Source organism: Sus scrofa, chromosome 2, assembly GCF_000003025.6.
Source record: "Sus scrofa isolate TJ Tabasco breed Duroc chromosome 2, Sscrofa11.1, whole genome shotgun sequence".
Lineage (NCBI taxonomy): Eukaryota > Metazoa > Chordata > Mammalia > Artiodactyla > Suidae > Sus > Sus scrofa.
In genome coordinates, this window is record NC_010444.4 from 28,433,032 (window position 1) to 28,457,587 (window position 24,556).

General features: G+C 45.9%; 1 protein-coding gene across 5 annotated transcripts in view; it reads left to right on the forward strand.

Moving 5' to 3' along the window:
* WT1 (Wilms tumor 1) overlaps nucleotides 1-22,976 on the forward strand; it is a 44,541-nt gene extending 21,565 nt beyond the window's left edge. For 2 of the 5 annotated variants that reach the window (XM_013994456.2, XM_021081119.1), the window contains exons 5-9: nucleotides 10,828-10,924; nucleotides 14,120-14,270; nucleotides 18,314-18,403; nucleotides 18,988-19,080; nucleotides 21,552-22,976. In XM_013994456.2, coding sequence (XP_013849910.1) covers nucleotides 10,828-10,924; nucleotides 14,120-14,270; nucleotides 18,314-18,403; nucleotides 18,988-19,080; nucleotides 21,552-21,673 — 553 coding nt within the window. In that variant the 3' untranslated portion in view covers nucleotides 21,674-22,976. 5 annotated transcript variants of the gene reach the window in all.

The following is a 24,556-nucleotide window of genomic DNA, read 5'->3' on the forward strand; positions in this document are numbered from 1 at the left end:
AAGGTACTTTACGAAACCATTTTCTTAACTCTGCCCTTTTTCCTCATCCCCCAAACAGATGGAATTAAATATTCTGAGTGTGTCACTGGGAGAAAAAATTGCCAGGGAATCTTTCTAAGCACTAGTCCACTTTTATAAATACTTCTGCGGTAGTGCCTTGTGTTGTTGACTGCTTTGTATTTCTTTAGAAACATTTTCTGTATATTTCTACTGCCTGATGATTTCCTAACGCTGCTCCCCAGCCCTGGCTACTCTGTCAGCCTCTGTTTTGTCTCTTCTGAAGAAAATAGCCTGCAAAATGGAGAAACACATCAACCTTGACTGTGGTCCAAGTTATTAAAACAAGGAAGAAGTTATTCTCTGGGGACTTGGGCAGGGGGAGTGGGAAATCGAACACAATGGAAATGTGAAAGGAGTGCTGAGCAAAACGAATGTCCCTTTGCTAGTCCAAGAAGTTCAGACTGTTGGGAACACGCAGTCTTTGACCTGTGGATGCTTGAAAGGAAAAACGAAAGGCCGAGGATGAATGATGTATGGTGAAAACAAAGCTGCCTGTTTTGGTAGGGCTAGGGCTATCGAATCTGGAGAAAATCCACTCTAGACATGGTCTCATCCCTGAGACCCGGTGCCAGAAGAGATAGCCGACCTCTCCGGCTGGCCGTTCCAGTACAGAGCCCAGCACCTTCCCTCTCCAGCTCGTGAACAGAAGGTGCTCATCCAAGAGATTTACTTCTTGCAAATGGATAGCTGCTTTTAAGTGGCTCCTGGAGCTTGTGATGCAAACACAAAGGTGAAGAGAAGCAGCTCTTGGGAATATCAGCATTCCTGAGGGCACGCCTGTGCCTCCCAGCTCCCAGGATGAAGCTCTTACTACTTTCTCCTTTTATATGATGATGATTATGCGTTGCACTTGCCAGGGTCTGCTCGCCATACTTAGGGACCAGAACAGAGCAGGGGACCGTACTAGGTTTGCAGCATAGAGATGAGGACTCCGATTCAGAGCTGTGCCCCCGTTCCTCTCAGTGGGAACTAATTTGGTGCCTTCTTTGCCTTTACTTCGCTTCTCCACTGCCACGCCCCCCTTACTAGTGCCCTGCCTTCCCTCCCCTTTCTCTTTGAGCATATATTCAATTAATGTGTCTAATTGTTATTATGTAAGTAATATGTATACATTATAGAACATTTAGAAAACATAACTTTAAAGGAAAGAAAATTAACACTCCCCCCCCCCCAGTATCCCGGATGAAACTGTGATGAATAATATGTTGCCACTTTCAGACCTTTTTCCTGCGCACGCGCGCACACACACACACACACACACACACACACACACACACTTGTGTCCTTTTTAAAATATATAACAAATGATTGGCATCAGCTTAGATCTGATTCAGCAAATGCACGTGTATAGATAGCCATTGCAGTGTTCTGTGTTTCGACCCTCTGGAGAGTGTTTTGAAAATATTCTCAACTTCGTACAAAATACTTCACTTAAAAAAGTGTTTTGGGCTTGAGAGACTTATCTCCACACTGTGTTTCTAACAATTCTATTTTACCTTTTGTCTTTTTTTGGAGGGGGGGCCCGCACTCACGGCACGTGGAGGTTCCCAGGCTAGGGGTCTAATCGAAGCTGCAGCTGCTGGCCTACACCACAGCCACAGCATGCCAGATCCGAGCTGCATCTGTGACCTACACCACAGCTCATGGCAACACCGGATCCTTAACATACTGAGCGAGTCCAGGGATCCAACCCGAAACCTTATAGTTCCTAGTCGTATTCGTCTCCGCTGCACCACAACGGGAACGGGAACTCCTAACAATTCTATTTTATTTATTTATTTATTGTCTTTTTTTTTTTTTTTTTTTTTTTTTGCTATTTCTTGGGCCGCTCCCGTGGCATATGGAGGTTCCCAGGCTAGGGGTTGAATCGGAGCTGCAGCCACCGGCCTACGCCAGAGCCACAGCAACACGGGATCCGAGCTGCGTCTGCAACCTACACCACAGCTCACAGCAATGCCGGATCCTTAACCCACTGAGAAAGGGCAGGGACCGAACCCGCAACCTCATGGTTCCTAGTCGGATTCGTTAACCACTGTGCCACGATGGGAACTCCACAGTTCTGTTTTAAGAAGGGAATTAGTTTTATCGTGTAAAAGAAAGGAAAAATGACGGGTTTGTTCAGATCAGGAAAAGAAAGAAGCCAAGCAGGAAAGATAGAAAAGGAAAATGGTGATGAAGGGAGCCAAGCTGAGAATGGGATTGAGAAGTGTGTTGGATTCCTGCAGGGAGAAGTTAAGGAGGGTTCCATTCTGTTGATAGAGACGTGTGTGTGTGTGTGTGTGTGTGTGTGTGTGTGTGTGTGTGTGAGGGTGAGAAGGCATATCAGATGATTGGAGGGTGCCTTTCATCACCTCAAGGACTCTCTGGACCCCTCACATTTGTGGTCCCATCTTGGGCTCTTCTGAGACCCTCTGCTCCCTATTTATCCTGCTCCCTGTCATCTGCCTGAGGGGGAAAGAAAAAATCATAACCTCTAGCTTGGAAAACATTGACATAGAAGCTGCACTTGTAAAAAGTCTTCCGAATACCTACTTCTCTGAAATGAGGGGCTGCTGTTTTTTTTGGTAGAGTTTTTCCCCTGTTGAAAGTGAGGAAGTTCATGTATTCTAGTTTTATTTCTCACTCTTCATTTTTTAAAAAAAGCCACAGATGTAAAGTTCATGAGGTTAAGACAGTGGCTTTATCAAAATGAAAACAACTCTTTTCCCTTTGATTATAAAAGTAACACAGGCTTATTATATATTGAAAAAATTCAGGCAGTACCAAAATATTATAAAGGAAAAAAGAGTAAGTCATCTGTTATCTCACTACACAGAGATAACCAGTTTTTAAAAACATATTGGGGTATATTTATATCCACAGAGAAAAAGTACTGGAAACATTTACTGAACTATTTGTTAATTGCAATGGCTTCTGGAAAGATTGGAGAGAAGGGGCAAAGGCCTGATAGAGATGGGTTTAAGAGCTCACAGGAGGGTGTTCCCTGGTGGCCTAGTCGTTAAGGATCCAGTCACTATTGTGGCTAATAGTGACACTAATGTTGTCACTGTTGTGGCTGAGGTTGGATCTCTGGCCTGGAAACTTCTGTGTGCTGCAGGCACAGCCAAAAGAGTGAGAGAGAGAGAGATCGAGAGAGATCATGGGAGAAGATAAACTGGAGATATTTTATTAAGACAACACACTTCCACGGAGTTTTGCAGCAAAAGAAAGCAAAGAAATGGGGTTCCGACTCAATGGGGAGAGACTGTCAGAAGATGATTTTTTATTGTTTCAATTTATTTATTAATAGCTAGAAGTACCTGTTTTTGTCTTTTATATTACAGTTCAAAAGCTTTCTCCCATTCCAAGATTTTTTCTTTAAATTTAGTTACTGTATTTTGATATACTTTTTACTGACTTCTGACATTTACACATTTAATTCATTCTGAATTTATTTGGCAATTGGAGTCTACCTTGATTTATTTCTAGATGATTAGACAATATTCCCAAACTTTTGAATAATCTGTCTTGCCCTCATTGACTTCATATGTATTATTTTTATCAATTCTTGAATCGTACCAAATTCCTTGGATCCATTTCTAGACTCGTTATTCTCTTCTTTTGATCAGTCTGGCTCTTTTTGCCATGTATCTGACTATTTTCTTTGCTATAATTTTATAGTCTGTTTAAATATCTGACAGGAAAGCTCCCTAGAATGGTCCTTCTTTTTCTCAAACTATTTCTAGCTATTATATCTTGTTTATTCTTCAAGATGAACTTTAGATTCAGTTAGTTAATGTCAAAGAAAGTCTTTACTAATATTGGCTCATTAATTGTGACAAATGCACCACACTCATGTGAGATGTTGAGGAAAGAGGGGTTAGTGCAGAGTATATCATAGCTGTCTGTATTATCTTTAGAAAATTTTCAGCAGATCTAGAACCATTCTAAAATAACCCAAGTTTATTTTTAAAATTCGTACTTGGAGCTTTGAGTGATTGTACCATTAACTTAAAGTTTAATTTTGGAGAATATTGACTTCTGAAAAATTGTTAACCCTTTCTTCAAAAATGTGGGTGGCACTTCTCAGCGTCTTGTCAAGGCTTGTTTTGAGTCAGATGTCCCTCCGCAGTTCGAGTTTCCCCCTTTCCAAATTTTTAACTGTCATGTCTTTGGCTTCAGAGTCTCTTGGAGAATGAGTGTGATTCCTTTGAATGTATTATAAGATTTTTCCTTTGCTTCTTCCCCTTGAAATACTTTGTGTTACTAACGTCAGCTTAGAAGGTGGTGCCTGTGGAAGGGGTGATTATGCACCTGGCCCTCATACCTATGAACCTCCATTTTATTTTTTTATTATTTTATTACTAAATGATTTTTTTTTTGTCTTTTTGCCTTTTCTGGGGCTACTTCCGCGGCATATGAGTTCCCAGGCTAGGGGTCGAATCAGAGCTGTAGCCACCAGTCTGCACCGGGGCCATAGCAATATGGGATCCAAGCCGCATCTGCGACCTACACCACAGCTCATGGCAATGCCGGATCGTTAACTCACTGAGCAAGGCCAGGGATTGAACCCGAAACCTCATGGTTCCTAGTCGGATTCGTTAACTACTGCGCCACAACGGGAACTCCACTCAATGAATTTTATTACATTTATAGCTGTACAACGATAGTCACAACTCAGTTTTATAGCATTTCCATCCCAAACCCCCAGCGCATCCCCCCCAACCCCCCCAACCTGTCTCATTTGGAAACTGTAAGTTTTTCAAAGTCTGTGAGTCAATATCTGTGATGCAAAGAAGTTCATTGTGTCCTTTTTTTAGATTCCTCTTGTGAGTGATAGCATATGACATTGGTGTCTCACTGTCTGACTACCTTCACTTAGCATGATAATTTCTAGGTCCATCCATATTGCTGCAAATGCCATTCTTTCCTTTTAATGGCTAAGTAATAGTCTATTGTATATATGTACCCATCTTCTTTATCCACTCCTCTGTCCACAGGCAGCTGATGTTGTTTCCATGTCTTGGCTATTGTATATAGTGCTACAATGAAAATTGGAGTACATGTATCTTTTCGAGTCATGGTTTTTCTCTGGATAGATGTCCCCAGGAGTGGGACAAACCTCCGTTTTAAAGGGAGAAGCAGGAAAGGTCTTAAGATCTCTGTGCTTGATCCTGGGGTTTTCAAGAAGACCTTTTTTTGTTTGTTTGTTTTTTAATGTAATTGAGCATGGTCGAACAACTTTTTCAGATTCAAGAGAATGTGAGCAAACTGTGTGGGAACCTTGGAGAACCCAGGCTGAAAAGATCCTGCTCATTTTTCCGTGTGGGGTTTGTCTATCATGTCTATTTGGGACACCTGTTCTCGCGGTGAAACTAGCGGCAGTTTCTGGCTATAGAGCCAAAGTGCTGGGAGTATAGAACCCAGGGAGTAAGATGAAATTAGGATTCTGATGAACTAGCATCTCAACACCAGACCCATGTAAAGGGAGATCCAGATATTTCTGTTATGGTCTGATGAGGTGGTCTCTGAGAACATGAGTTCCTATGTTTGTTTCTGTTGAAGTAGAAGGAAAGTCACGTGGCTGGAGAATGAGCCCATCGTATCCGCCAGGCCCTGGGTATGTACTCACCTCTGCCCCCAAGGAAATTAGATTTTCATTTGTAAAGTTTTAAACCTAAGTGTTCTTTTGTGACCACTAAGGCTTCCTAGGGGCGTTCTTAGCCCTAAGGCGTCTAGGACTGATTAGTTCCAGTCCAACTGTCTCTGGCTCATCCTTGTGCAAGGTGAGCACGTGTGCAGAGGTTAGGTTGTATTTTGTTGGCTGGCCTCTCTTAGGTCTCTTTTATACTGTAACTGTCTCCTCCTTACCCCTGCCCTCTCTTTTTCGCATGCGTGATTTGTTGGAGCTGGCAGGTCAGTGGTCAGTAGAATATCTCCCAATCAGGATTTGGCAGATTGCTTTCTCTTATAAAGTCTTTTAACTTTGGACGTCTGTCTCCTGTATTTCCTATATGGAGGCTTGAGTAGATTTAGGTTCCTTTTTTTTTTTTTTTTCTTGGCAAGAACAATCGAAGAGTGGTGGTATGTTCAGTCTCACATTTGTGTTTAAACTTTAAGGAAACACACTTTCTTAACATGGTTCCATGGCTCTTTTCCCTCAAAAGTGGCACACTAGACAGGGGTGCTGGTTATTACGGCTTGCAGCAAAGAGGATCTCCAGCCCCAAAGAAACCAGGCACCTAAGCATCGCATAACCCTGAGTGTCAAGGATGGAGAGGGAAGAAGGTGAATTCTGTTTTCTGGATGTACAAGAGTCAAAATGGTCCCAGGTGCTTCCCTTTAATCTGATTAACGCTGCACAGGTGAGAAGACAGGGGTAAAGATGTGGGGGAGGGGAATACACACCTGGCCAAGGATTAGAGGTGGGAGGGAGAAAGTACAGGTGGAAGTTTGCCCTTTTTGAATATTCACATCAAATGCCAATTGTCCTCAAAAGACTTTTTTTTTTTTTCTTCTACCTCTCTTGTTGATAAGGGATTTCAGGGCAGCTCTGGTTTTCCTCATCTGTAAAACCTCAATTCCTTTTTATTAATCTTCTCGTGCCTGTGGAGTATCAAAATTAATCATCTCTAAAGAAGCTACTCTTTAAATCTTAAGTTTTTTCTGGGCCAAACCTCAATGTACAAGTTTTTGGTATAAAGAGGGTGCGTAATTTGGGTCATATGAGGGACGTTTTTCTCTTTTTGCAGACTTTCTAAGGACATGAGTTTATGTATTTTAAAGCTGTCTAGGAAAAGCAAACTTTCTCAGGATCCATTTTAAAGCTGTTTAGGAAAATGTAGAGTCCACACAACCACCAGAAATGAAGTCACGAGATATATGCTCTGCTGATAACTACTTTGCTTAGTTTACTTTCCCGGTTAGGTAGAAGGAAATTTGCTTGTAAAAATTGTGCTCAATTTTGACTGCTCTATTGCCCATGAGCAGGCCATTTCCTGCAGCATACCTTTTACTTTCTTATGCCGAAATAAATATTGCGCCTCCGAGCAGAAGCTGAAGTGTGCTGAGAATGCATATTTTGAAATTGTTCCTCCTGACAGCCCCATCCTCCTAGTCTGCCCTCTCCCACTGTACTTTTAAACCTTCAGCATGCCTAATTTTATTCATAACCCTGGAAAAAAGAGCTGGGAATTGTTCAGATATCATGATGGTAGAAGTGAACCCAGGTTGAGTTTGCTCCACCAGAATTGTCTAGCTGGTTTGGAAGGAAGAAGAGTTACACTGACCTGCCATGTCTGACTCTGGGCAAGTAACTCAACCTTTCCTTAAACCTTAGCATTCTTTGCTGAAAAATGGGGATGATCCTGTTAAGTAATAGTTAACATTTATTGAGGGCATGCCATGCATGGGCCAAGCATTGTGCTTTGCTAACTTAATCTCATTTGATCCTGCAACAGTTTTCTCATTGAACAGGAAGCTGAGGCCAGGGAGGTTAAGTCATTTGCCTAAGGTGATATCCCTTCAGGACTCCTAGGGTTGTGCTAAGGATAAAAAGTGTAAATTTTATAGCTCTCCATCACCAGGCTCATAAGAAGCATACAAGAAATCATCTGTGTGGCTGTTGGTTGCCGACTGCCTATAGTCATAGACGGGAACATTTTGTTGGGATAAGGTTCCTGAGTGACATTTAACTTTTACTACACATATGGCTTAGCTCTTTGATTGTCAAACAAATGTATAAAATAAGTTGCTGCTTTATTTTAGGGGATGAATCTTGGTCACAGAGAGTTTAGATGACTCACCCATGACCACAGAGCAAATAAATGATAGAAGTGGGCCTGGAACACAAGCCTTCAGGCTCAGAAACCACATTCTTTTTAGTGGGTTCTTTTAGTTCTAGTCTTTCAGATTAACCTGGAGGTGAAGGATCCAGGTCCACTTAGCACTGTCCAGTGTATCTCTACAACACTGAATAGCTCCTGTTCCCTTGGTATAGTAGGCTGAATAATGACCCTGCACATACCCAAGTCTTAATCCTTGAAGCCTAGAAATAGCGCCTGATGTGGCAAAAGGGGCTTTGCCGAAGTGACTAAGTTAAAGAGATAGGAAGATTATCCTGAACATCTGGGTGGGCCCTAAGCATAATGTGTCCTTATAAACAGAGGGCCCGAGGGAGATTGGACTGCAGAAGAGCAGTAGGGGATGGACAAAGGAAGCAAGAGGTCAGAATGATGAGAAAAAGGGGCCAAGGAATGCAGGTATATTCTAGAAACCGGAAAAGGCAAGGAGAGTCTCCCCTCAGTCTCCGGAAGAAAATAGCCCTGCCAACACCTGGACTTGTGTACAATGAGGCTAATTTTAGACTTCAGATCTCCAGAATTGTAAGAGCCTGCATTTGTGTCGTTTTAAGCCACCAAACTTGTCATAATTTATTACAGCAACCACAGAAAACAGATACGCTTGAACTTGATGCACAGCAACTGCAGTTTTCTGTCTGTGACATTGATGCTTAAACCTGCTTTCAAGTGGGCCAGGGACATTTGGAAGTAAACCGCTGACCCCTGTAGATGTAATTTCTGGATTTTGTTCTAGCTGCACTGGCCATTCCTGCTGCACAAGTAGAGCATCTTTTCACATTTGCCAGGGTTTGGAAGATTCTAACTCTCAGGTCTCAAAGAATCAGGCACATGCCCACCTCCACTTTGTTGCCATGTCAGAGTCAATAGAATCCAGATGGAATTTTGCAGTTTGCAGCTTAAACTTTACTGCTCAACCTTTGAAGCAGAGGTTGCAAACTGTTGGTCCTTAGGCCAGAAGTATGTCTTGTTTGACCTGACATAACTTCCAGGAATTCTCTCCCCTGGGTGAGCAAGGCTTGAGCCGGTCCCAGATGGAGAGGGCTGCCTGCCTCTCGCACCAGGATCCTGGGAATCGATAGCGTAGCAGAAGCAGAGGGTAGAGGTTCTCAGCTCTGACAACCAGCTCATTGCACCCAGAGGCTTAAAAAAGTGCATGGGCCCCAGTCCCCGGACATAGCTCTTTAAGCATCTCTCTGTATTATGCATATTATACTGTTCGGTCATTTGCAGCATACAATTCAGTGGTTTTAGTATATTCACAGGGTTGTATGACCATTATCACAATTGGAGGACATTGTCACCAGTCACTCTTCATTGCCCCTCGACTCCCCCAGTCCTCAGCAACCAGCCACCCCGCTACTTTCTTACTCTATAAATGTCCCTTTTCTGGAAGGTTCTTATAAAGAGAATCACACAACAGGCGGTCTTTTGTGACTGACTTCTTTCTCTTGTCATAATCATTTCAAGGTTTGCCCCCATTATGATGTAACAGTACTTTATTCCTTTTTATCACCAAATAATATTCCATTTTAGGATTAAAATGTACTTTTTTTATCCACCATCAATGGAAGGACGTTTGGGTTGACTCCACTTTTTGGCAATTGTGAATAGTACTGCCAAGAAACAATGTGTACAGGTTTTTTTTTTGGAAACATATGGTTTCATTTTCTTGGGAATATACCTAGAAGTGGAATTTCCGCGTCATAAGGTGACCTTATGTCTAACCTTTTAAGGAACTGTCAGACATCGCCGAAAGCAGCTGCACCATTTTACAGAGGCATTTCTTTTTCTTTCTTTTCTTTCTTTCTTTTTTTTTTTTTTTTTTTTTTGGGCTGCACCCATGGCACATGGAGGTTCCCAGGCTAGGGGTCAAATAGGAGCTGCAGCCACTGGCCTACACCACAGCTACAGCAACATCAGATACCAGCCATGTCTGTGACCTACACCAGAGCTCATGGCAACGCTGGATCCTTAACCCACTGAGCGAGGCCAGGGGTCAAACCTGCATCCTCATGGATACTAGTCAGATTCGTTTCCACGGAGCCGCGATGGGAGCTCCTACAGAGGCACTTCTTAAAACCCCCTGTGGTGAGTCTAGATGTGATTGTCCTGTGCTGCCCACATGGATTAGAATCTTCATTCTGCCTCACTTGAAAGCAAGATAACTGCAGAACAGATAGCAGCTTTTATCCAAAAGGGAGCAGACTTTTAGAGCAGTCCATCCACTCCTTCCCAGGTGTTTTCAGCGTTCGCCATCCCTCAGCTGTCACAAGTAGTCCAAGGTTCACCCGAGTTCCAGCCAGGGGACTGATGAGTCTCATGCTAGAGGAAGTTTTCTATCCAGTGTCCGCCTATGGTGTGGGTGGTTGCAAAGAGTTAAGTTCATCTGGAAAACTGATCTGTGGGTTATGTGGAAGAGGGCCACAGATGTGTAATCCCCACTCCGGAGGATGTGACATCTCTTCTTGTAAGTGTCTTCGCCTCCTTGGTGCTATCTGGTAAAAACTGAGTCATGAGGTGCTGACAAAAATTCCTTGCACTCAGTGTGAAACTTGAGGCATCTGCTAATTCCCGAGATACTCACAGCTGCCAGCCCTGCTGTCTGGAGGGTAAACAAGTTGCTGGGGATGAAATCCTGCCACCGTGACTTCCCCCGACTTGTCCAAGAGGCATAGACCCAGATGGTGCGCCTGGAGGATCCGAGTGCGGGGGGCTGCGGGGAGGGTGGGGTGGGGTTGACTCGAAGATGGAGCAGCCCTGCCTTTCCCAAAGCCCTGCTTCCAAAGTAGCCCCAGTGGAGGGAGGCAGAAACCAACCGTGTTGTCTCGTGAGCTTTTGAAGCGCATTCCTTCCGCTGCAGATGTGTATTTCCAGAGGGTGCCTGTGAAGGAACCTGAGTCTTATTCTCCCTTCTTTGTGTTTGCAGCCACGGCGCGGGGTACGAGAGCGATAGCCACGCCACGCCCATCCTCTGTGGTGCCCAGTACAGAATACACACCCACGGTGTCTTCAGGGGCATTCAGGTGAGTACGTGGGGGCCCTGGTCGCCTCCGTCCTTCCCACCTGCCTTTCACTTCCTAGCGGATGGTCATTGGGCAAGTCTGTTCCTAATTATAAGCTCCTGTAACAGTAGGGGCTCCTCTTCCACTGGGACAGGCGGGGAGCCTCCTCTGCTCCAGAGGCCAGTGTGGCTGTGCCACCTGCCTGACTCAGACCAGGGTGCTTCCTGCAGGAGCCTCTCCTTTCCTTCTTCACTGCTGAATCCGTCTTCTCCAGGGTGGGCTATGCACCTCTTGTACTGGGGCTAAACAGGCTTGAATGAATGATCTGGACTCTTGGCTTCTAGGAAGACTTGGTCCGCCTGGTAAAGTGTCCAAAGGTAGACTCTCCAGTTGCTAATAATAGCAATAACAAATAACAATAAAAACGGCTCCATGTACGGCCGGACACTTTCCATATGCCAGGCATTGTGCTAAGTTTTATACATGCAGTTTTTAAATTTTAATTTTAATTAATTTATTTTTTGTCTTTTTAGGACTGCACTTACGGCATATGGAGGTTCCCAGGCTAGGGGTCGAATTGGAGCTACAGCTGCTGGCCTACGCCAGAGCCACAGCATCACCAGATCCAAGCTGCGTCTGCGACCTACACCATATCTCACAGCAATGCCGGATCCTTAACCCACTGAGTGAGGCCAGGGATCAAACCCACAACCTCATGGTTCCTAGTCAGATTCGTTTCCGCTGCACCATGATGGGAACTCCTACATGGAGTGTTTTTAAAAACTAGATTTTTTTTCCAGCATTGTCAGATTTAAGGAAAGATTGTGCAGAAAGTACAAGGAGTTCCCACATAGTCTGCCCTCCCCCACCTAGTCTTCTATATTTTTAAGGTCTTGAGTTGGTCTGGTATCTTTGTTGCAAAGATGAGCCAATACAGATACATTATTCACTGAAGTCCATAGTTTACTTTAGGATTAACTTCGTGTTGTGTGTAGTTCTGTGAGAACGTGAACAAAGTAAAGTAAAAAGGCTAATGTTTGAGTTCCTGCTGTGAGGAAACAGGATGGAAGGCATTTCCGGAGTGCTGGGATGCAGGTTCAATCCCTGGTCCAGCACAGTAGGTTAAGGGTCTGTCTGGTGTTGATGCAGCTGCAGCATAGGCTGCAACTGCAGCTTGGATCTGATCCCAGGCCCAGGAACTCCATGTGCTCCCAGAAAAAAAAGAAGGCTAACATTTCAGAGAATTCAGGAAACTCAATGGAAGGGACCTCCCTGGAGCCTCTTGGGTGCTTGGAATCACATGCAGTACCAGGGATTTGTGTTCGTGACTTTGGCATGTGACTTAGTGGCTGCAACATGAGTAACAGCTGAGATGCTTTCACCAGAATAGTCAGTGCCCTAGAAATAAGTCATGAGTGGGCTAGGTGCCCACATGATGTGTAGGGCCAGTATCTCCGAGATGTTCTGATGAATGTTTCCAGAAACAGCATGGTGGTAGAAGCGTGCTCCCTCATCCCAAGCTTTGCAGTGGTGAGAATAAAGGCAAGATTACAGAAATATGGAAATCTGATGGAAATCATCCAGTCTCTCTGACAAACACCGTCAGGACCCTGGCTGACAATGACTTGGCGGTTTCCTATCCCATTGCCGTGTGCGCTGCCTCTAGGATGAATGAAAGGAAATGTAAAAAGCTCCTTTTGCCTGCCTTTCCCCAAAGCCAGGTTTGTCCGACTCACTGTTGGGGCCTCTGCTTGACTCCAGCCCAGACTGGTGCTTATTTTCTCCTAGCGCAGACCAGCCAGACATAGCTGTCTCCCCGTTGAAACTTATACCACCTTTTGCCTTCAGAGGCTGGCCATAGCAAAGCTGAATGTCACCACAGTACTTTTTCATCAAAAAAGATCTCACAGTACAAGGCAGCGTTGGTAGGAACTGGAACGTAAGCTTGGGGGTGGTGTGGAAAGTGCACAGGGCAGGAGTGGGTTAAGTACAGAAGGGGTTGCAGGTCTTAACCCAAACATAGATGTGCTCTTGGGCCTTGATGCACTTGCAAGAGTGCATCTGTGGGAGGCTGAGGAGGATTCAGTGGTCCCTCCGGCACTTCCGTCTGTGAGTCATTGATCCTGGGAGCCTGAAGGAGCGATTGCCTCACCATTTCCCTCTAGCTCCTTCTCATGGAGGACTGGCCATACACACACTCACTCCCACAAGATGAAGAGGATCAGCAGAAGGCCCTGTGCTATGCACTGGCAAGGTGTACAGAAGGCGGACGCAGTTTCCTAGAGTCTCTATTGAAGAGTTCCACTGGGAGTTCCCTTTGTAGCTGAGCGGAAACGCATCTGACTAGTATCCATAGGACGCAGGTTCAATCCCTGGCCTCACTCACTGGGTGAAGGATCCGGTATTGCCATGAGCTGTGGTGTAGGTCACAGACCCGGCTTGGATCCTGCATTGCTGTGGCCGCAGTGTAGGCCAGCAGCTACAGCTCTGATTGGACCCCTAGTCTGGGAACCTGCATGTGCTGTGGGTGTGGCCCTAAAAAAGACAAAATAAATGAATAAAGAAAGAGTTGCACGGGGCCTTCTGTGGCTTCAGTCCCCTTTACAGGCAGAGCCCCCACATCCCAGGGACTCCTTCTTCCTTGTCATTGATTCACATGTAGAAGGTCTATTCAGCTGGGGGCTCATTTAATATCCCATATTTTTCTCTAGTAAGGACTTGCTCCCTCAGTGCATATTGGGCCCAAGGTCATCTGGCTACGTGTCTGAGAGAGGGGGAATAGAAGAGCGCCTGGGACTTGGGACTTCAGTCCTCGCTGCCTCAAGTGGAGAAATTGAAAGACAAGTTGGACTGGGAGTCTTCCAGTCACCAGGGTTTCTTTTCCAGATGCTTTGGATCAGCAGCCCCAGACAGATTTCATTTCAAGTCCCTGTTCTAGTTGATCAGCAGTGATGAATGTGCTGTTGTAGAATATGCTGCTCTGTCATCCATTAGTGATGTCTGCTGTGGGTGCCTTGGGGTATGGACAGGAGTGGTTTTAGGCCCAGGCAGAAGAGGAGGAGGGCAGGCTGGTATTTAATAACCTCGAAATCCCCTTCTTGAAAAAGTGCATCTGCCATCCATTTTCAAGTATTTCAGTGCTTGCTTTCCTTGAGACCAACTCCAGTGTTTATGTGTGATTTAAAGCCTCCAGTTCTCTTGTACTCTGCCTTGCAGGACGTGCGACGTGTGCCTGGAGTAGCCCCGACTCTTGTGCGGTCGGCATCTGAGACCAGTGAGAAACGCCCCTTCATGTGTGCTTACCCGGGCTGCAATAAGAGATATTTTAAGCTGTCTCACTTACAGATGCATAGCCGGAAGCACACTGGTAAGTTCAGCCACCGTCCAGCCTTGGTTCTGGTGGCCTTTGGGTGGGGATGGCTCAGGAGCTCCTGCTCCCGGCTGTTGCACTGCTAGGACACAGGTGATTTCTGGGATGGAAAGGAGGCAGTGCTTTTAAACGTCTGGCCCAGGTGATGGAAAAAGGCTGCCAGGCCATGTTGTATCCTGATTGTCCATCCTTTCTTAAAGAAGGGCCGAGCAGAGTGGGTGGAGAGGAAATTTCACAGAATTAGGGACCTGTGCTTCAATTCTGGCTTCTCTACCAGGAGGTGTGACTAAGCAAGTTACTTTACCTCTCCCCAAACTTTCATTTGCCTCACATGGAAAACAGAGATGATAACCTACCTTAACACAATTGTCGAGACTAGATTCACTTCTAAAATCAAATTGAGTTAAAGGAGTTAAGAGATATGAGGAGTTCCGGTCATGGTGCAGTGGAAATGAATCTGACCAGGAACCATGAGGTTGCAGGTTCAATACCTGGCCTTGCTCAGTGGGTTAAGGATCCGGCGTTGCCGTGAGCTATGGTGTAGGTCATAGACATGGCTTGGATCTGGTGTTGCTGTGGCTCCGGCACAGGCTAACAGCCCCCTACAGCTCCAATAGACCTGGGAACCTCCATATGCCATGGGCGTGACCCTAGTAAAGACAAAAAAAAAAAAAAAAAAAAAAGAGAGAGAGATACAAAACATCTAGTACAGTTCCATATGTCAGTAGGTCTGAATAAATGATAGTGATACTTTTATCCTACTGTTAGCATCTCTTAAGAGAGAAGAGCTATAGGCTGTGAGTTTGGTAATTGGATGACTTAGAGAGCTTGATGTGCAAGGTCATTGTAATAAGACTAGTAAAGAGGTGATGAAGAGAACTTAACAGCTTCTAACGGGATAGGAATGGGAAGAGGGATTGTAGGTTTAATTTTTGGTTTCCATCTTAAAGAAAGAGATGATTGTTTCTGATGATGTTTTAAAGAAGACTGGATTTTCCCACAGGTCAAGAGGTCTGCCTCTGGAAAAGAGAGACTTGGCCGCATCTGGCCACCTTGAATGTGAACAGCCATTTCACAAATGTCTGCTCTTGGCTTTGTGGGCACCGGATGGGAGTGTGGCCGGGTCTCCCCTGTAGGGAGGGAGGGAAAAGAGCAGGCTTTCCTACTAGGGAGCTGGTAGTGTTCTTTCCACGACTGAAGGGTGGCTTCATTGTTAGGATTAATCATTATTATTTAACTGTCACTGTGGACTTGGCTTTGGGGAAGCTGGAGAATAAAGTGAGCTGCTTTCAGATCTCTTTAGATCATCGGTCCTGGCTAAGCCGTGTGTCTAGAGGCTGCAGTTCTGGCACCTAAGTTTGCACTTTATAGACCACTTGCTTTGAAACAGAAGATGAGAGAACCAGTTGCAGGTTATGTTTTTACATATGTTCCCAAACGGGATCCTTTGAAAAGGATCTGTTAAGATGATAAGGAAAACGATAAAGTAAAGTTCTGCCTGGAAAAACGCAAGAGAACACATTGAAGGCAATATGGTTGCAGAAATTTTAATGGGAAGGAGTGAGGGTCAGATGTCTGGGTGAAGAGAAGGCAGGGGTCAAAATAGCCACAAACCCCAGACCTGCTGGAGCCTTTAGGAAACTTCCTTGCAGAAGAGGAGGGGGGCAGGCTGGTATTTAGTAACCCAGAAATCCCCTTCTTGAAAGAGTGCAATCTTCTTGAATTAATTTTTTTTTTTTTTGTCTTTTTTGTTGTTGTTGTTGCTATTTCTTGGGCCGCTCCCGCGGCATATGGAGGTTCCCAGGCTAGGGGTTGAATCGGAGCTGTAGCCACCGGCCTACGCCAGAGCCACAGCAACGCGGGATCCGAGCCGCGTCTGCAACCTACACCACAGCTCACGGCAACGCCGGATCGTTAACCCACTGAGCAAGGGCAGGGACCGAACCCGCAACCTCATGGTTCCTAGTCGGATTCGTTAACCACTGCGCCACGACGGGAACTCCTTTTTGAATTAATTTATAATAATAGTACAGACTATTTTACTAAGTACTTTGATATTAAATACCTTTTATGGGAGTTCTAACATGGCGCAGTGGAAATGAATCTGACTGGGAACTATGAGGTTGCGGGTTCGATCCCTGGCCTTGCTCAGTGGGTTAAGGACCTGGCATTGTCGTGAACTGTGGTGTAGGTCGCAGACATGGCTTGGATCCCATGTTGCTGTGGCTCTGGCGTAGGCTGGTGGCTACAGCTCCAATTAGACCCCTAGCCTGGGAACCTCCATGTGCTGTGGGTGTGGCCCTTAAAAGACAAAAGACAAAAAAAAAAAAAAATACCTTTCAGGTGCCAAATTCTCTACACACATTATTTCATTTAATCCTCATTCGCAAAAGTCATCAGATGGATAGGATGTAAGGAAGCAGGACTCAAGCTCATGCCTTTTAACGCCACGTCACAAGCCCCTTTCTCAAAGAGTCTATGGTCTGTTTTGGAGCCAAGACATAGCCACATGAAGAGGGACGGAGAGAGCGTGCGATACTGTAGTGGCTCTGGAGGAGCTGAGAAGAGCCGTTCAGAGGATACTGTTTTGCATGAGTGTCATTCATTTCTTGGGAGAGGAAGGGCCCAAGTTAACCATCAAAATGTTAGCAGGAGCAGGCAGAGGTAGTAAAGGGTGAGCAGAAGCAGAAAGGCGGGAAAAGACATGAGACTGCTGAACAGGAGCATTGCTTTTCTCCAGGTTGCAGAGGCGCAGTGTAAGGCACTGAGCCGGATATATAGAGAGAGTTAAGGAAAGGTGTCTGCCCTCAGAATTTTCCAGCCCAAGGCACAAGGTAGACCTGGACACAGCCCCACGTTAGAGGTTCTGTAAGAAAGTCAGTGATGAGGGAAGAGGGGGCGTTCAGTTCGAACATGAGGTTTCCAGGAAGGCATCACAGAGGAAGCTGCATTTGTGAGGGACCTGAGCAGGCTTTTTGACAGGTAGGAACCCAGAGCCAGAGATGAAGGATGTTTAGTGGGAGCAGAGTTCGAGGCCGATGGCGGGAATGGTGAGCGCCATATAGCAGGAATTCAGATTAATCAGGGAAGCAGAGGAGGTCATGCATGGAAGGGTAACCAGGAGCTGCCTGGCAGCGGAAAGCGCCGGCCGGTCCTGGGATGGCTCGCTCTCCATCCCAGATGCCGGTGACTCAGAATTCTCATAAGGGGGTGGGAGGGGCCAGGGGCGCCCAGTGCACTCATGGGGCGCAGTTCCCAGGCTTTGGCTGAACTTTCTCCAGCAGGGACGGGGGCGGGGCTTCTCCCTTCTGAGGCAGGAGGTTGTGTAATCCGGCTCCACTTCTCTCAGGAGAAGGGATACCGGACACTCAACAGGCTCTGGCTCCTGGGTTAACTCGAGCATCTCACAACCATGGCACCATTTCTGCCTGACTCAGGAATGGGAAGTCAGTAGCAGGGAACACCAAATCTTCAAGCCATGAGACACAAATCGCTTACTTCACAGGGCCAGCTCCAGGGCACATCCATCCGGGAATTCTGCCTTGGACTCAGCCTAAGAGTCAAGACTCCTTTAGTTTATAATTGTTGAAATATTTCTGCCAGTATTTTTTTGAGCGAGGCACGGGGCTAAACCCTTTATGTGGATGGTCTGTTGTAATCTGTTTATAAATCCTCGGAAGTTGTTGGATTATGGGCCCCATTTCATAGTAAGGAGATGGCACCTCGTTCAGCCCTGTGAGTGCAAAGAGCTGGATGTGACCCCAGTGTCAGACTCCAGAACCTGAGTTCCCTTCACTTCCAACTCGGCGGTAAGGGACCGTCCTTATTCACCTAGCCCTCTGTTCCACACCAACTGTCTGTGAGTGTATATACCAGTAGGTCTTTCACCTCACACTGCACTTGGCAGCACATCCCTAAAAACCTCCAGCAAAGTGCCGTTAGCATTTGGGAGATCCCTTCAGTCTCAGTAAGAGAAGTTGCCTCTAATGAGATCCTCATTTTCAGTATCATTTTCCAATGGCATATGTGTCTTCCCCAAGGTGAGAAACCATACCAGTGTGACTTCAAGGACTGTGAGCGAAGGTTTTCTCGTTCAGACCAGCTCAAAAGACACCAAAGGAGACACACAGGTTTGTAGGCTCGCTTCTCGTTGCTGGCAGAGTGCTGCCTTGGGTCATGGTTGATCTGTGATTCTCTTGCTTGTTCAATATGGAAGGGAGAGGGTCAGCCATTTGTTTAGTTTCTGCAATAATTCCCCCCACCCCAATCTCTGGGATGACTTTCTCTTAAGAAAAAGAAGAAGAAAGGAAAGAAAAGGAAACATTCCACATTTTTGCTGCAAACCGCAGAACCGTGATAATTTGCTGGTCATACACTGAGTGTCAGTAAAGAACCCGGGCGGAGGAATGCAAAAGCCCATTTGTAGCGTGTGATTCACTTTTTCAGTCTCAGACACAGCTGAGACCTCGGTGAGAAGCTGGACATTTGTGGTTAAGCAATCATTGTTCCCAAGACTACAGGTCTTCAAGGATTACTGTGCAGAATCAGGTGGTTCCTGCCGGGCCTGGGGGACTGGGGAAATCTGAGGGCGAGGCAGACGTTGCAGGCGTGGCTGGAAATGCCCAGCTCCTGGGGCCTCCAGGAAGCAGGTCTTGTGGGCCTCGCTGTGCTCCCCACGGTTAGGGCCGCGGCTAGACCTTCTCTGTCCGTTTAGGTGTGAAACCATTCCAGTGTAAAACTTGTCAGCGAAAGTTCTCCCGGTCCGACCACCTGAAGACCCACACCAGGACTCATACAGGTAAAACAAGTGCGTAAACTTTTCTTCACATTTATTTTTCATTATTTTTTAATCGACTGTTGAATGGGGTTGCTTGTGATGAGAGAGATTGGAAAAGAATGAGTGTAAAAGTTCTAAGGAGGTTTAGATTCAGGGGAGAGAAAGAACAGTGCATGGCTATCTTTAAATAATAACATTGTTTAAGAAGGAATGGGAGTGGGGGGTACAGAGCAAAAGAGATGTGAAAAGAACTCTTTTCGTGCATGTCCAGAATGAAATGAAGAGATAAGCTCGGTCCCTGCCGTTCCCAATTTGTTGCATCACATTTTTTTATCACTGAGTCTGATAGGATCATCAACCTTACAGAAAAACAGCAGAAATTTTAGCAAGCCAAACCCTTATTCTCCTGAAAGCTCACATTTTATGACACTGTTTTCAGAGATCTGGATCCTTGGCTCTGCTCCCCGGGAGCAGTCATGGTTTCTGCCAGGCTCATATTGGTGTGAGGGCATTATTTCTTTCATACTAGAATAGAGAAGGGAATAGGGCATATATTCACTGGCTGCTGCAAGTTTTTGCTTCTCCACAAGGTTGGTGTGATTCACAATGAAAATAGCACCATCTTTGTTGTGTATTTTCTAGCTTTGGAAGGCGGGCCAGTGCTTAGGTTTTCTCATCTTACCTTCACAACATCCTTGGGAAAAGAGTAGAGTAGGAACCTTTTATCCCCATTGTACAGATGAGGAGACTGAGGCACATAGTGATGCAATGACTTTATCTAAAGTCACAAAACTAGGGAGTAGCAAACCCGGTCTGTCTGCCCCCAGCCTGCCTACCCACTGCGTTTTTTGCTGGAGAAAGAGCCTGGGTTCACCTTGCAGCCCAGGGAAGACAGACAATAAAGACCCAAGATCAGCAGAGTTTAAGTCCATCCAGAGACTGAGGAGAATGGAGACCAACAGGAGGAAGGGTGGGGATTTGCCCCTTAGGAGGTGACCTTGGACAGTGTGGCTGGGGGGAAGAGTGGGGCACCGGAGCCAGCTGAGGAAGAGCAGACCAACAGTGAGTGGGAGGTGAGGGAAATGCAAGGACCTGAACCCTGTGCAGCCCCAACAGGCTGTATGTACAGACAGTCGAGGCACCTGTGCCCCAGAGCTGGTGGGCTGGGCATCTTGTTCCTCTGCTCAGGTGCCTTTGGTGTCACTTCTTTGCCTTAATCCTGAGCTCATAATTTGGTGGGAAAGAGTTATCTCCCCTTGTACCCCACTCCCGCCCTGTGCTTTTCTGTATATGTACAAAGTGACGCATGTCACCGGCAGATTGCTGAGGCCTGTATTTGATTGCTCTCCCCGCCCCCCACCCACCACCTGGTTCTGACCCTGGGACAGTGCCTCCCCTGGGCCATTTCTCAGTGCTTGTCCCATCCGGTGGTTCTCAGAGAAGGCAAAGTGTGGGACAAGCCATATCCCGAGAAGATCCTCTGCTGGCACAGGCATTGGCTCCTGTGACATTTTTACTTAGGATAAAGCCATGGCTGTGTGTCCATTATGCTGAGAGGAGGTGAGATGCAGCAAAGTGTGTGGACTTTGGAATCAGACAGACCTGGATGCAAGTCCTCTTGCGTCTGCCCTCACTCGTGGTCCAGCCTCATCTGTAGAATGGGGATAATAGCGCTCACCTTACAGGCTGTTGTAAGGAGAATACAAAATGATGTGTGTACGTGTATGTGTACACACATACATAATAAGGCCAGATATGTATGTGCGATACCTAGTACAAGGCTTGGCATTATTAGGCATTTAATAAATGCTAATTGTCTTTATCCAAAATGAAGCTTGAAAGGAACTTCTGAGGCCTCCTTAGATGAAGATGCCTCAATTTTTTGGCAAGCGTGTTAAAAATTTCAAAGCCATGCCTCAACTGGAATCTTCTGTATAATGGATATTATGCTCTGAGTAAGCCTTTAAGGCAAAGAAGCAAATACCATGTGCGCTGATGCCAGTGATTTATTTAAAGATGCCGAGCCCGTCCAGAAGACCTATACAGAGACACTAAGGCTGCAGTCGCAGCTCTGCCACCACCTGGCAATCTACCAACAGTATCCAAGGTGATGGGCCCAAGGCCCTCACCTTCCAGTGAAGCTCAGTTCCCTCCTTAAACAGCAAAGGGGAAACATTTACAGTCTGGTGTCAGACGTTGAACCAAATATTGCCCCCTCCCCATTAAAGATGACTTGCCCAGACATTTCAGATAACTACGCTCATTCCTGCGCTCCCATTCCCCAAATCGTCTGACTCAAGAGCAATTTTATAATTTTCGTGATATTTTAATCCGTAAGGCCCCAGAGACACTGCCCGTGCGACGAGCCCGAGCCGTTAGCTTAAGGAAAGAGCTAGAGGGGATCTGGAGTGGGTGCCTTGTGGTGATTTAACTCTGGCCTTTGATAACTTGTGCCCCATCTCTGCACCGCAAGTGTCTCTGACTGGCCATTGTGTCAACAGGTGAAAAGCCCTTCAGCTGTCGGTGGCCCAGTTGTCAGAAAAAGTTTGCCCGGTCAGACGAATTAGTCCGTCATCACAACATGCACCAGAGAAACATGAGCAAACTCCAGCTGGCGCTCTGAGGGCTCCACCCCGGGCACCGCTCCGTGTCCAGGCAGGACGGTGTGTGAACGACTTTGCAAGCTGACTTTAACATTCCTCCTGGCTCGCCTCTCAAAGAAGGAAACGGCGGCCGACCTTCATCCAGCGTCCGAGACAAGATGCCTGAACCACTGGATCCTACCAGGTTTGCCTGGAGGAGTTGGTCCCTCTGCTTGGCCACCTCTGAGCCCTGGAGAAGTGGCTCTCAGTGTCCAGTTAGTTAAAAGCCCGTCGCCATGTGGTCTGGATCCTCCACTGTAAGAAGAGCCGTGGTTGATACTGTTCCTCCCCCATCCCCCCGCCCCCACCCCGTCTCCCTTTACGCTCATTTTCACAAGGAATGGAGTCATTGTACCATTTTCCATCATAGAATATTTATAGGCCAGGGCATGTGGATGTGTCTGCTAATGTAAACTTTGTCATGGTTTCCATTTACTAACAGCAACAGCAAGAAATAAATCAGAGGGCAAGGCACTGGGGGTGAGTCCCGTCCGACATTCCGGAGGTTAGGCAGGCTGCTAACCTGAAGGCAGGATGTAGCGCCACCAGGCAGCTTTGAAAACGCCAGCATTTCAAGCAGCTGAAAAAAAGAATCAGCACTAACCAGTACCTCTGCACAGATCTCTAAAGGAATCTTCCCATTCAGTGTAACTCAGTGTTAACAGGAGCACAGTGCTCTTAAGAAACTGTGCTTGAAGATCTGAGATTTTGTTTGGGGGTTTCTTCTTGACTTTTCGGAGTTGTAATCATAGGCATCTTCAGAGATGCACATATCTCCTCACACAAAGGAAGTGGAATCCATTTTCATCATCTGGGGGGTGTCCTTAGAATGTACAGACCACGCTGGTTATGGGGCTTCGAGTTGTTAAAAATTAAGGTGACTCTAAAAGGAAATAAGGGCTGGTCCAGGATCTCCCACTGATAAGACTGTTCCTAATAACTTAAGTAACTTTGGGTCTACAAGTATATGTGGAAAAAAAAAAAATGAGACTTGCTAGTGTGAGGAAATCCATTGTTTAAAGGTGGTTGGGTATATGTGTGGTTTTTTGGGTTTTTCTGTTTGTTTTTTAAGGGAGGGAGTTTATTATTTACTGTTGCTTGAAATGATTGTGTAAATATATCTATCTGATAATGATTTGCTCCTTGACAACTAAAATTAGGAAATGTATAAATGTTAGATGCATCACTGTTTTGGTGTTGATCTTCCAACATATTGATGATAACACTAAAAATGTAACCTGCATTTTTCACTTCGCTCTCAATTAAAGTCTATTCAAAAGGAAAGTGGTAAGATTCTATCAGCTGTATTGTGTTTAAATCTTGAGGACAGATGAGCTCTGCTAAGCAGGTGAGATGCTGACAGTGACATCAGTGACCACTAGTTAAGTCTGTCCAGGTCCTGACCACTATTTGTTTCTCTCCGTTGAACCTCAGGAGGCAATTACTGGTCCTAGAAGCAGCCAGAGAGCACGGCTTTCACCTCTCATCATAGAGCGATGGCTCTCATGCTGTGATTGCATAAGGGCAGGGGTGGGGAATTCTGTTTCCATGGTCATTTATATCTGGCTATCATTGCATCACTTCCTGTTCCAAGTCAGCAGAGGAGACCAGAGAAATACAAGAAATAACTGGTCTTTTTGGAAAGGTTCACAGATAGGCACTGCAGTCAGAAGGGGATAAGCTGAACACCTAGCACAACCTAATTCGCAACTGTAGTTGCTATAAATTAGTTCAGCAGGTTGAACGCTGCTTAGACTTTCCAGGCAGCTGAGTGGAAAAGCAAAGATCTACATTATCTATAAACTATAAACTCTCTTTCTGCTTCTGGTGGATGGTTTTTCAGTTGTAAATAAGGAGATTAATTTGGTGCCGCCCTTCTCAGTGCCCTTATCTGGGAGCTTGCAGTGCATTCCAGGCTTCATTTCTTCATTTAAAATCTATCTTGAGCAGACAGCAGCTCACCACAGAGACTTTTCTGCATTGAAGTGCAGCTCAAAGTTTGGGCCGCCGAAAAGTCAGGTCCTGAGGCCCCTCTTGGTTTGCATCTGGCTCTTGCATCACTGTTAATTATAGCGAGTGTGGTGACTCATTTGTATCAGCAGTTTTTATCTTTTCCTGCCAGAAGACAGCATTTCTCTGGAGAAGCTCAGGACAAGCATGGCAAACGTCAGCGAGTCAAAGCGAGCCAGGTTTCACAAAAAAAGCCGTCACATTGTTTCAACTGCATGGAGAAGACCAGAGATTCTCACACTACTGGAGCAGGTTAGCTTGTGGTTAAGGTCATGGGCTTTGGAAAGCAGACCAACCTGGGTCCAGATCCTGAGTCCCTGGTTTTCTCATCCGTAAAGTGGAGACTCTTTTGTCCCTGTCTAGTCCCTGTCACCAGAGTCGTAGTGAGGATTAAAGGGGGGGGGGGGAGCATGAAAACATCTAGTACATAGCAAAGGCTTAATAAGCATCATCTAGGTAAGTGATTACCTGAGAACTCACCTGTTAATTCCGTTTACCACCCCCGACCCCACCTTGACCCTCCTGCCCTGGCATCTTCTTGCAGTTTCTAGACATCTTCACAGGTCAGGTCTGCAACAAGACAAACAGACCTAACCTGTGAAGTCTACAAACCAGAGTTAAGGTTTGCAGCAATGGGGCTCTTCTCAGCCTCCCCACAGAGACCACATCCCTGTGCTTTGTGTCTTTGATAATGCACCTGGTGGCATTAAGTGTGTATTCAGAGACCCATGGTGTAGACCATGAGCAGATTGTCAGGATGCAAGTTGGTCAAGGGAGCGCTCTGTAGCTCAGGCTAGAGGCTGTATTAGATGCAAATGTCAAAATGTGTATCTTTCCATCTTGCTTTAGTCAAG